At 52.2% G+C, this 13307-nt stretch overlaps 1 protein-coding gene across 1 annotated transcript; it reads right to left on the reverse strand.

Annotated features, from left to right (window-relative positions):
* Positions 1–4446: 4446 nt before the first annotated feature.
* Positions 4447–13289, reverse strand: Fkbp10 (FKBP prolyl isomerase 10). The gene is made up of 10 exons (XM_048450708.3): positions 12523–13289; positions 8725–8870; positions 8255–8444; positions 7998–8143; positions 7428–7617; positions 7181–7326; positions 6464–6656; positions 6027–6169; positions 5656–5819; positions 4447–5360 (listed from the first exon to the last, which is right to left on the reverse strand). Exons 1-10 carry the CDS (start codon positions 12762–12764, stop codon positions 5175–5177), a joined length of 1746 nt encoding a protein of 581 aa, XP_048306665.1. The 5' UTR covers positions 12765–13289; the 3' UTR covers positions 4447–5174.
* Positions 13290–13307: the final 18 nt, after the last annotated feature.

Raw genomic sequence — 13307 nt, forward strand, 5'->3', positions numbered from 1 at the left:
TATAGTGTGTGAATTTATTTAAAAAACAAAACAGAAAAGTAGCTCTAACTCACAGTGCGGGAGCTGGGTGTGCAACCCAAACCTCTACCCTCAAGGCACAAGGACCAGTGAGGGACCCCTGGAGTGCCACAGAACAGAGTTTGAGGACAGCAGGAAAGCTAAGAAACCCCGTGTGAGTGCGTTCTGAGTCTGCCTGCAGCCTGAATCCCAGAGTAGCCCAGGAGTGTGTAGATCTGGGAGGGTAGCGATGGGAAGGTGTGATCCTAACCTGGAGTGGGTCCAGCCTTGATGCTTGACATTCAGCTGGGTTGAGGTGGCCCTGTCTGAGACAGCCCCCCCCCCCCCCAGGATCCATCTGAGTGTCGATTTTCCATATGTCCTTGGATCTTTCCTCCACTTTTTGATCCAGTACCACCAACATGACATGAAAGGGATTTTATTTTTTGTTTTAATTCATGTATATGAGTGTTTCTCCTGCATGGATGTATTGTACCGGATGTGTGCCTGGTGACGGCAGAGGTCAGAAGAGTGTGCCGGATCCCCTGGAACTGGAGTTACCAACATGTTGTCCACCATGTGGGCTCTGGGAACTGAGCCCAGACCCTCTGCAAGAACGGCCAGTGCTCATAACCACCTATCCACCTCTCCAGCCCCCTTAAAGGGTTTCGAGACCAGACCCCCAGGAAGACGGTGGAGCAAAGCAGAAGTCATGGATGCACTAGTACCCTGCAATATCAACTGTCTGTAGCTTCCTTCCCTTTGTTCTGTTCACTCAGGGAGCGAAGACCTAGGGCCATTCTCCCTGTGGCTTTCATCAAAGATCAAACAGACGAGCTGGCTCTCCAGGATTTTTTCTCTCACACCCTTCGAGAAAGTCGTTCATATGCCCTCCTGTCCAGGAGGCTGCTTATCCCAAGCGCTGATAGCCTGCAGCTCTGAAGGGAAAGGGTACCCAGGGCTGATGGATGCCTACGGGATATAGGTGCCATCCTGGGCACACATTCGCCATTCCATTCTCATGACTCTGAACAGAATCCCTCATTTGCAGCTGAGTAGCTTAGGGTGAACAACTTGCCCGGACGCCATGGCTAGCAGCCGGAGTCAAGCGCTAGGTACTTCTAGCCCAAGGCTGTGCCTCTTCTCCATCTGCTTGTGTTCCTCAGCTTTACTTCAGGGCTGTCCTAGGTTTTGTGGGAGCAGGGCATTGTGACCGGTTCAGGAGCACAGGCTGACCTCAGGAGATTTCTGGAGGCTTAGGTGACAAGGAGTGCCGATCACTGGCCTCAGGCAACAATCGTGGCTGAAGATCCTGGAGTGTGTTAGTTTTTTGTTACTCTAATAAAATACAGTAATTAACTTAAAAGAGATGACTCACAGTTAGGGAGGTTTCAGCTTGTGAACACTTGGCCCCGTCGCTTTGGGCCTGTGGTGGCGGAATAGTCATGGCAGGGAGCACATGGTGGAGGAGGCCCCTTTGCCTTCCAGTGGCCAGGTACAAAAGAGAAAAGAGATCAGGGCCCCACCATCCCTTTCAAAGAATACCCAGTTGTCTTAGTTACTTTTCTGTGACTGTGACCGGACAACCCAGGCACCTTATACATGTGTTTAACTGGGCTTGTGGTTCCAGAAGGTTAGAATCCATGATGGTGCAGCAAAGGTGTGGTAGCAAGAATAGCTGAGAGCTTACATCTTGATCTACAAACGAGGCAGAGAGCACCCTGTGTGTGTGTGGGGGGGGTGCTTTTGAAGCCTCAAAGCCTGTCTCTCAGACATAGAACCTCCAATAAGACCACATCTGGTCCTTCCCAAACAGCATTACTAATTGGGGGCCAAGTTGAGTGTGGCGGGCGGGCTATTCTGATTCAAATCACCATGCCAATGATTAAAAACCTTCCCTAGGCCTCCAACTTCTAATGGCCCCCTGGACTGGACACCTGATTCCAAACTTGCCCTGGGTAAGAAGATGATGCTTAGGGACAGTTTGGAATTCGAATCTGGTCTTGTCATTTTCTGCAAAGTCCCCGCTTTGTGTTCAGAGGCCCAGGGCATCTGTCGGAGTGGGCAGAGTGAGGCAGGCAAGTGAGGGCAAACACACTGGTTGCAGAGGCATTTCTCCCTAGGACTGCAGAGATCTGGTTGGTTGGTCTGCCAATGGAGAGGGGCAGGTGGGGAAAGGAAGGGGAATGCCACAGTACTGAGAATGGATCTGTGTGAACAAGTGTACTCTAGCCTTATGGTCCAGTTTGAGCTCTGAGGGTGTCTGCAGTCAGGGAACATTGTTTCTGCCTTCAATTGAGACAATAAGGGGACAAGGATCATTTCCACGCTTCTGCAGACCCCCGTCTCTGGCCATTGATCCTCAAGAGCCCACGGCTCTTTGCAGCTGGTTAGGTTTGGTTTGGCTATGTTTGAGGGAGGCAAACGGGAAGATCTCTGTCTAGAATCTGCAGCTCATGAGGCCATGGTAACTGCCTGGCTTGTCCCCTTTCTGCCACGCCTTTGGGTTAAAAGTGTTCTGCTGGGTTGAGGACATGGCTTAGTCGATAAAGTGCTTATCATGTAAACACAAGTCCTGGGGTTTAGTCCCCAGAAACCATGTAGCAAGCACTGGGGCACAGCATGCACCTGGAATCCCAGCTCTGATTTGCCAGCCAACTGGTTTACCCTAACTTTTGACCTTCAAGTTCAACGAGAGACCCTGTCTGAAAAAATAAGGTGTATGTAAGGGGCTGAAGAAATGGCAGGAGCCCAGTATGGTGGTGCATGCCTTTAATCCTAGCACTTGGGGTCAGGGGCAGGCATTCTCAAGGCCAGTCTCCTTTACCTAGCAAGTTCCAGGACAGCTATAACAACAGACCTGTCTCAAAAGAGGGCAGAGCGGAAATGGCTCAGTGGTTAAGAGTACTGGCTGCAAAACCAAATAGGCTGGGGCTGGACAGATATCTCCCACTATGCATATTCCCTCCTGTGTGTGTTTGGGGGAAAAAACAAAAACAAACAACAACAAAAAAACAAAAAACAAACAAAAACCCTTTGATTTGGGTCTTGTTTTTTTTTTTCTGAATAAAAAAGGGTGTTTTTTTTTTTCTTTGCCTTTGTTTTTGTTTTTGTCTTTTGAGACGGTTTCTCTGTGTAACCCTGGCTGTCCTGGAACTCGCTCTGTAGACCAAGTTGGCATCGGACTCACAGAGATCTGCCTGCCTCTGCCTCCCGAGTGCTGGGATTAAAGGTGTGTACTGTCACTATCCAGCTAAAAAAGTCTTTTAAAAAAAATGGGGCTGGGGAGATGGCTTAGTGGTTAAGAGCACTTGCTGCTCTTCCTGGGTTCAATCCCCAGCACCCACCTGGCAGCTCACAGCTGTCTGTAATTCCAATTCCAGGGTATCTGACACCCTCATATAGACATACATGCCAGCAAAAACACCAGTGCACATGAAATAAAAATAAACAAAAAAAATTTTAGAATCTGGTTAGAAATCTTAAAAAACAAAAAACAACAACAACCAAAAAAAAAAAAAAAACATTGCTCTTCCAGAGGACCTAGGCTTGATTTCCATCACCCACATGGCAATTCATAATCTCCAGTCCCAGGAGATCCAATGCCCTCTCCTGGCCTCGGAGGGCACCAGGCACATGCGCGGTACACAGACATACCTACAGGTTAAACACTTACACATAAAATAGAGAGAGGGAAGTGAGAGAGCACATGCTGCTCCTCAAGAAAGAACACAATGCACACACCAGTTCCCAGCACACACCGGTTCCCAGCACACACCGGTTCCCAGCACACACCGGTTCCCAGCACACACCGGTTCCCAGCACACACCGGCTCCCAGCACACACCGGTTCCCAGCACACACCAGTTCCCAGCACACACCTGGCAAACAACAATTGGCTGTGACTCTGGTCCCAGGGGACCCGACACCCTCTTCTGGCCTCTGTGGGTGCCAGGCACATATGTATTACAAAAGACTTACATGCAGGCAAGATATCCTTACACACACACACACGCTAGTTAAAAATAAGGCTGGTCTACAGAGCAAGTTCCAGGACAGGCTCCAAAACTACAGAGAACCCTGTCTTGAAAAACCAACCCTCCCCCCCAAAAAGAGCAAATTACAACCATGCCGGGTGTGGGTGTGTGTGTGTTTGTGTGTGTGTATGTGTGTGATGGTGCATGCCTTTAATCCCAGCACTCGGGAGGCAGAGACAGGTAGGTCTCTGAGACTTCGAGGCCAGCCTGGTCTACAGAGCAAGTTCCAAGACAGGCTCCAAAGCTACAGAGAAACCCTGTCTCAAAAAACAAAACAAACAAAACCCAATTAACAATAAAAGATAAAGAGAGATTGCCAAACACACCAGATGCCGATCTCTGCTTTCCACACACACACACACACACACACACACACACACACGTGAACGTGCACATATACACTTCTCAAGGCCTTCAGTCTAACCTTTTATTGACACAAAGGGATCGGATCAGTTTAGCCTTCCAGAGTTCAGAACTCTGCGTACCTCCCATCAAAGTAGCACCATGTGCAGGTGTGCACAGCCCTGAAGCCCGAGCAGGCTTCCTCTCACAAAACCTTTCCCTTCAGAGAAAGCTCTCTCTAAGAGAGAAGGTCAGAAGGCCTGACCCCAGTGGCAGGACTGTGTGCCCGGAGCCACCCCTTCCTGAGGAGCAGGCAGAGCTGATGCAGGAGAATGCAAGTCTCCTCACTCATGCCCCCGGGGAGCTGCCATGACACAGGGAGAGGGGACAGACATGGGCAGGGAGACGGGGCAGGGCAGTACAAATAAAGGGCACATTTGGAAAGTGAGGGACCGAGGAGCTCAGCCTTGCTGAGTGTAGTGATGTGGACAGGAGGTATGGGTGTGTGGAGTCAGCAACGGCCCCTAACCATACACCACTGCCCACCCCCCCAAACTGGATTTATCACGCCAAGAACCTTAAGGAAGAGGCGTAAGGGTGGGAAGAGAAAAATGCAGAGGTCTGTGCTGTGGACTGGGAGCCGCAGCCAGTGGGAAGGTCACAGCTGTCTCTGATGACATTCAGGGACTCCCACAGTTATCCCCACTGAGGGAGGGGGGCTGTTGGCCGGCCAGCTCCACGGCCACTGTCCCCCAGTGGAGGACCTTTGCATCTGAGGTCAGGACTGAGACTCTGGCCCTCAGAGCTCCTCATGGATCCGTTCCTGGTCCTCGTCGGACTTCAGCTTGAGTTCCTCAGCGGTGATCTTGCCATCCTGGTTGCGGTCCTGATTCTGAAACATGTCTCTTATGGTTTTGTCAGGGTCTTGCCCGGGCATGAGGCGCCCTTTGCCTTCATTCACTTGAGCACGGATGAAGGAGGAGAACTGGGGGAGGGGACAAGAGGGACAGAGGACAAGGCAGTGAGGATCAATGTCAACGGTTGTGGGTGGGGTCTTGGGAAGGGACCCCAGGCGGAGTTCAACAGTGTTTCCCCAGGCCTGGTACCCAGGGAATTCAGGCCTGAGATGGAAGGTGTAAGTGAGGGGAGGACAGGCTGTACAGTGTGCAGGAGGGGAAGGGAGATTGGAAGCTCAGCAGAAGGGGAATAGTGACAGTGACCATGCAAGTGAGCGGCATGCTGGCTTCCAGGTTAAGACTATGGCTCAGTTCCTGGCCCACCTCTTCTGCGGGCACCTCTCCATCTTTATTGAGATCCATGTCTTCAAACAGGCTGGTAGGAGGATCCTGGTGCCACACAAACAGGTAACCTGTGGGCAGGCCGTCCTCTCGCGATACCAGCTCCACCTCAAAGAGCAGGACAGCACTGCCCGGGACACCCCGGGCTAGAGAGAAGGAGGAAAAAGAGAACAAGGTGCTAGTGAGGCCTGGCACTGAGCCTTACACAGGCCTTAGTTGTCTCTCAAGGAAGGGACGTGGGATGTTTAGGAACAATCCTAAGAGATTCCCTGGTCCCCCGACTCCAGCCTCCAGGACCTGGGATGGGTAGGGAAATCTGGGACCAACGTGGGATCCAGGCCACTCTCGCTCACCTCCACTCTCCCCGTGGGCCAGGTGTGGGGGCACAGTGAGCTGCCTCCTCTCTCCCACACACATGCCCTGCAGGCCCCTGTCCAGACCTTCAATCACTTTGTTATTGCCAAGGGTGGCCTCTTGAGGGGCCTCATAGTCGTAGCTGTGGGGGGAGAGTGGATTCCCAGGTTAGCAGCAGGGTTGTCTGGGTGCTCATCCTGTTCAATTTCTCCATCACACTGAGATGGTAATTCTCCTTCCCCAGCTTCACTCCCCTGCCTCTAGCCCCGTATTTCATAGCCACGGTTCCCCGAGGCTCACTCAAATAGGGACTTGGGGAGGAACTGAGAGACTGTGAGACCCAGAGAAAGGAGAAAGAGCCTGCAAGCTACCAGAAGTTCACCTATACCTGAGCCCACCACCACCTGCCTAGCCCTGGCCCTGCCCAAGAACCCACGAAGAGAAGAGCCTGGTGCCATCCAGAAGAGAGCAGTTGTAATGGTAGCGAATGAAATCCCCAGTCTTAGATGTCTCGTTGCAGCCCTCAGGTGGCCGGAAGAGCGTCCTGATTTCCACAGGATCCGCAGGGTTGTGGAAGTCAATGACATGCACGTCAAAGATGAGCACAGCCGAGCCAGGGATCTTGTCTCCTAAGGCCAGACGGGGCATGGTTAGCTCAGAGCTCTGGGCGAGGGCTCCATGGGGCCCAGGCTGGCCACCCCGTCCCAGTCTCAGGGAGGTCAGATGACATGCTCCAGAACGAGTGCTTCCTATTTCTTACTGTTGGAGTGATGGGACAGAGAAGCAGGGAAACCCTTTTCCACCTGACAACTTTCAAGCAAGCTCCCAGTGACCCTCCTGTGAGCGGTGCCCAGCATATCTGCGAGGGGCCTGAGGCTCCCAGAATCTCTAACATCCTCTTTGCTCAGTGGTACTGTTCATTCTTAACCATTCTATCCCCAAACTTAGGTGTTGGCTGCCTTTCTCCTTTCTCCACTACAAAATGATGAATGAGGCCTGCCTTGGAGGAACGGGATAAAGTCTGCCTGGTAGAGATCCGATGGGTGACTAAGGAGAAGTTGTACATGCTTGGGCAATGGGAGGAACAGCGGAACAGCACTCTTAGGGGCACACTTCAGAGGAGCTGAGGGGCGGCCAGGGGACCAAACCCTACCTGTCCCATTCTCCCCGTAGGCAAGGTGAGGGGGCACAGTAATCCTCCTTCGCTCCCCTATGCATGCGCCCTGCAGCCCCTGGTCCATCCCAGGGATGATGTAACCCTGCCCAACATAGGTATTGTAGGTGTGGTTGCGGGAGTAGCTGCAATAGAAGGGAAGGGGTGGGGAGGGAGTCAAAGGGGCCCCACCCCTTCAGGGTACCCCTAAGCCCCCACCCTCCCACCTCAGGACACCTTCTCTGACCTGGAATCAAAGAGGGTACCATCCATTAAAGAGCCATTGTAGTGGTAACGCATGAAATCCCCTGCCACCGCTCGCCGGACACAGCCCTGGGGCAGCTCCAGCGTCTCCAGCTGGACCGTGTCCTTCGGGTTGTGGACATCAATCAGCAGGACATTGAAGACCAGGGAGGCCTGCGGGGGTATCACAGTCCCTGGGGAGGGCACAGGGCTTGAACCATACAGGTGGGGAGCAAACCCAGGCTCAGCAAGGGGTCTCATGCAAAAAAGTCCCTGGGGAGGGCACAGGGCTTGAACCATACAGGTGGGGAGCAAACCCAGGCTCAGCAAGGGGTCTCATGCAAAAAAGACCTACTCAGCCCTCCTATGTCCTCCTCCTTTGGTTGTCCCCAGGGCTATCACCAACCCATACTAGCCTTTGTGTGAATCAGAATAAAGCAATTCTGTCTAGGGAGGGAGCTCTCATCTCCACTCGCCTCCCTGGCCGGATGTCCTTGGACAGTACACACACAACTCTATGTAGATAGAGCCCTAGTTTTCCCTCTTCTGGACAACTCCCGTGTCCTTGCCTTACCGTAGCCTTTCTCCCCATAAGCCAGGAAGGGAGGAATAATGATCTTTCTTTTCTCTCCAGGACACATGCCCAGCAGTCCTTGGTCCATGCCTTTAATCAGCCAACCAGAGCCGATGTAGGTGTCGTAGGTGCCTCCCCGACTGTAGCTGCAGAGAATAAGGCAGAGACCCCGTGGCTGGAGGTGAGGGAGGCAGAGTGGACTAGAACACCCTTCTCTTGCTCACAGGTCCCAGCCCTTAGGACTCCTAAGGTTCTACCTGTTGTCAAAGGCGGTGCCATCAAGCAGGGTGCCGTTGTAGTGGTAGCGCACAAAGTCGCTGTTCTGCACCATTCGGGGGCAGTGAGGGGGCCGCAGGAGGATGGTCACTTGCACCGTGTCAGCCTTGTTCCACACATCCAGCAGGACCACGTCAAAATAGAGGGTGGCGTCAGGGGGAATGAGGCCCGCTGCGGGGAAGCAGCAAAGGTTCACTCCTCAGTTCACCTACACCATCTGCTGGACCTCTGGCCCCAGCTACCATCCTTCCTGGGCAAGCTGGGACTCCACACAGGGCTCCGCATCCTGCTCCATTCATTCCAAAGCGAAGCGATGGCCATATTCCCTACCAGACTGCCTGCAGTGTGACCTTGGCCAACTCACTCAGCCCCTTTGAGCTCTAGCCTTCTGCCTATTCCTGCCTCCTGCCCCCATCTCCCATCCCCTGTGCCCATCTCCTGACCTCCTTACCCACACCAATGCTGCCGTAGCCCAGGTGGGGAGGCACAATGAGGCGCCGGCGCTCGTTGACACACATGCCCATGAGACCTCTGTCCATGCCAGTGATGAGGCGGCCTACACCCACAACGATGGCCACCAGGGTGTTGCGGTCATAGCTGGGGGAGTAAGGGGGCAGATGAGGACACGTGTAGCCACATGATACCCTACGCCCTCAGTCTCATATACACAGGACATGGTGCAGGCACACACACACACACGCCTCACTTCCTCTCCTCTCCAAGTCTCTCTCCTGGGCTAGCCCTTCTGTTCCTCTTGGGGTAACAAGTTGGATAGGTGTGGGTGCACACTTTTAACTCCAGCACCTTGGAAGCAGAAGCGAACGATCTCTATGAGTTCAAGGCCAGCGTGGCCTAAATAAGGAGTTCCAGGACAGCCAGGGCTATAAAGCAAAACTATCATCATCATCATCATCATCATCATCACCATCACCAAGAACAGGCTGTTACAAGAGAGAAGTCCCAGAGAAGGCCAGAAGCTTTTACTCCCCTGAAAGGAGGGTGGGGTGGAGCAGATAAGCCTGTCTGCTCCTTACTGCTCCTTCTGATAGTGTAGCTCAGAGGACAAAGGAGTATTTGTTGAGCACTTACAATATGTCAAATTAAGTGCTTGGCGCTTTACGTTCCTATTTCACTGAATTTTCTCCCCATGAGGGCATTATTGTTTTCAGGTTTTCTTCTTCTGATACTGGGAACAAAAATCTAGGGCCTCACATGTCAGGCAAACATCCTGCTGCTGAGCTATATCCCAACTGTTCTTATTTTTCGTTTGTTTTTTTTTTTTGAGACAGTGTTTCTCTGTATAGCCCTGGCTGTCCTGGAACTCCCTTTGTAAATCAGGCTGGCCTTGAACTCGGGGACCTGCCTGCCTCTGCCTCCCCTAGTGCTGGGATTAAAGGCCTGAGCCAACACGCCCAGCTTTTTGTTTTGTTTTGGAAGAGAAAAACAGACCTGGCGGACTCATTACCCCACCTGAGGTCACAGCTCCTAGTTTCTGCTACTAAGCACCCGTTCTCCAAGAAGAGTGGCCAGAGGGGAGAACAGAAGTGGCCAGAGGGGAGACGGAAAGCAACCTTCCTTGGAAGAAAGCCTGTTCTGAACTCACCCTGCTTGTATTTGTTTTCACAAGTAAAGAGAGAGTTCTTTTCTTTAAAGAAAGATAGAGAGATTTGATTATGTATGGATGTCTGTGTGCGCCTATGCAGAGGCCCCCAAAGGGCACTGGGTGTCCTTGCCTATCACCCTACGGCTACTCTTTTGAGGGTCTCTCCGTGACCCTAGGTATGCACACGATGCTCAGTTTCTCGTATGGCTGCTACTCCTTGCAATGATTGTACAGCTAGTGCCCTTAACCATTGAGCCATCTCTCCAGCGACCCCCACCCCTGCTCTTTGAGACAGGTGTCATTTGTAGTCCTGGCTGGTCTGGAACTCTCTCAGTAGTCAAGGATGACCTTGAACTTCTGTTCTTCCTGTCTTTGCCTCCTGAAGGCTAAAAGTACAGGTGTATGCCACCATACCCGGCTGACATGGTTCTGGGGACCCTAGGGCTTCATGCATGCTAGGCAAGCACTCTACTAACTCTCGGCCCCCAAAATGGGGTATTAATTTGTTTGGATTTATTTGATGTATTTGAGTGTGTTGTCTGTGTGTCTGTGCACCATGTACATGTCATGTCTGGTATCTATGGAGGTCAGAGATCCCACTGGAGTTACAGATGGTTATGAGTCACCTTAGAGTTCAGGGAACCAAACCCAGGTCCTCTGCAAGAACAAGTGCTCTTAGCCACTGAGCCATCTCTCCAGCCCCAGGAGATTCTATTTTGGTTTAAGGTAGCCAAGAGTTGAAAAGTTTTCTAATTTCAACATTTGAAAACTGGGCCCAGCCAGGCAGTGGCTGCACACACCTTTAATCCCAGCACTTGGGAGGCAGAGGCAGGCAAATCTCAGAGTTGGAGGTCAGCCTGGTCTACAGAGAGAGTTCCAGGACTGCCAGGACTGCTCTTTCAGAGGTCCTGAGTTCAATTCTTAGCAACCACATGGTGGCTCATAACCATCTAAAAGGAGATCTGCTGCCCTCTTCTGGCATGAAGGCAGAACATAATAAATAAATCTTAAAAAAAAAAAAGTTCCACCAAGCCAGGTAGTAGGCCCATGCCTTTGATCCCATCATTCCAGAGGCAGAGGCAGGAGGATCTCTACTTGGAGGTCAGCCTAGTCTAAGTGGCTAGACAGCCAAAGCTACCCAAAGAAACCCTGTCTTGAAAAACAAAACAAAAAGAAGTTCCCACCAGGGAAGACTCCCAGCTCTATCCCTCACTTTGCCTACAGTGTAGATTTTTCTTTTCTTTTCTTTTCTTTTTTGGCTTTTGAGACAGGGTTTCTTTGTAGCTTTGATGTCTGTCCTGAAACTAGCTCTGTAGACCAGGCTGGCCTCAAACTCACAGAGATCTGCCTGCCTCTGCCTCCTGGGTGCTGGGATTAAAGGCATACGCCACCACCACCTGGCTCACAGTGTAGACTTAATGTTAATGTCTGGTCTATTTCCTTTACAAATGCTGTATAAAGGCCAATGCTGTGCACAAAATTTCTATGAGCTGGACATCATCAGGCTTATGGTTCTCCTCCGAGTCCAGGGCAGTGTATCCTGAGCCCACTGGGGGTCTGCAGGCACCGTGGAAGCCACTGTCATTCACCTTCCTCACTTGCACCCTTAGGAAGTAGGTGCTGGTCCCACCCCATGTTTCAGACAAGGAAAGCGAAGAAGACAGAACTCCTCCTCCTTCTCCTCTGTCACAGCCTGAATCTGAACCAGGGTCTTACACTATGGAGATAGTATTCTCAATATACACTCTCCCCGCAAGGTCATGACCGCTAATTGCTTCTGGGCTGAGTTGTTTATTTCACAGAAGAGACTGAAGGGTGACTCTTCTTTATGGTGTAGAGTTTCAAATGTGAGAGGGCCTGAAGTTTATCCTACATCTAGAAAGAGGCTGTCCCACAGCCCTGCTCTGTCCCCAGCAACCAAAAGGGATCTGCCTGGCTGGCTGGCCAAGGGCCTGGGTCAGAATAGAAGCCTGTCCATCAAGTCAAGGCTGGCAACGCAGTCCGGTGCCGGCTGCTAAAGCTAAGATGGAGGAACTGAGTTCCAAGACTCGGAGAAGGTGGCAAGGAGGTCCTCAGGGTGGTATGTCAGACCTTGTGACACGTGGACAGTTGATCACAGCACCAGCTACAGCCTGTCCCAAAATTATAACTCCCACTGTGCGTAAGGCCCTCCCTGGCTGCTCTGGGGTCCCTCAAGAGAAGGCTGTGTCTGTAGTCTCCAAACATAAAGGCATAGAAAACTGGAAGTAGAGGTAGACAGGGTGCCAGGGTGTGCGGAAAGGCAGGTGGCCCCAGGCTGACCATCCATCCCAGGCTTCATATGTAGTATGCACTGCCTCTTTTCTCCCTAAGACTGAGTACCAGGACACGGCTCATGTCTTTAAATAAGAGGCTGGTAAATGAATGCGGAATCGGAGCACCAAGTATTCTGGGGGATTGGGAATGTGTGCCTGTGTATGTGTCTTTCAGGAGTTGAAGATTTGATATTGAAGACAAGAAACATTCTTAGAAGCGCCCTTCCCGGGGTGCTTGCTGTTTGAGACTAGAGATTATGGGGGGAATACAGGAATGCAAACCTGACAAGGGGCTACATTCCCTGGAAGCCCAGGAAAGTGGTGGTGAGTCTGGGGGTGCCCAACATCTTACCTAGAGTCAAACTTCTTCCCATCTTCGAAAGTGCCATTGTAGTGGTAACGCACAAAATCCCCCATCTGCACCTCTCGGGGACAGGCCCTGGGGATATGGTATCTCTCGATGACCACATCTTCCAAGGGGGCTCCGGCGGGGCTGGCACGGCCCAGCCCCCTCTCCAAGGTCTGTAGAAGCAGCAGTAAGCGCAGCATGGGGAGCCGGCGGAGGGTGTGGCTGGGGGACCCCGCAAGGAACATGGTGCCCAGATTGAAGACGCCAGCAATGAGGTCGGACGCCAGTCGCCAGCCGCCAGCCTCCTTCCCCCTCCTCAGAGCTGACTCCCCCTCTTCCTGTCCTCTCTCCCCACCCCGCCCTGGCGGGTCCACGTGGAATGGGGGCTGGGGAGACTGAGCTGGCCGGGTGGGGTGATGATTGTGGTGGACTAGGAGGAGGGGTCCAGGTTGAGAGTCTCTGGAGTCCCAGCAATTTGCCACAAAGATCTCTGAGTTTCCCTTCCCCCCCAAAAAAACTTAGGGCCTGGCCCAGAGGGAGGTTCGGGAAAGATGAGAAGTCAGAATGGACTTCCAAAAGAAAAAAAGTTTTGTCCTGAGCCTCTGGGTCCTAATGCTGGTTGGAGGAATCTCTAGCTTTTCCTGGCTCCCCAAATCTAGGCCCCTTCTGGTGGCAGGTGAGACCGTAATCTGAAGGATATTTCAGTCCTTCCCCCTCCAACTCTCTTCCCGGGAGTGGGGCGGGGAGGGGGGGAGTGCTTTCTAGGTGAAAGGCTGCTTTGTCCTGCA

The sequence above is a fragment of the Myodes glareolus genome, chromosome 9, assembly GCF_982192425.1.
Source record: "Myodes glareolus chromosome 9, mMyoGla1.1, whole genome shotgun sequence".
Lineage (NCBI taxonomy): Eukaryota > Metazoa > Chordata > Mammalia > Rodentia > Cricetidae > Myodes > Myodes glareolus.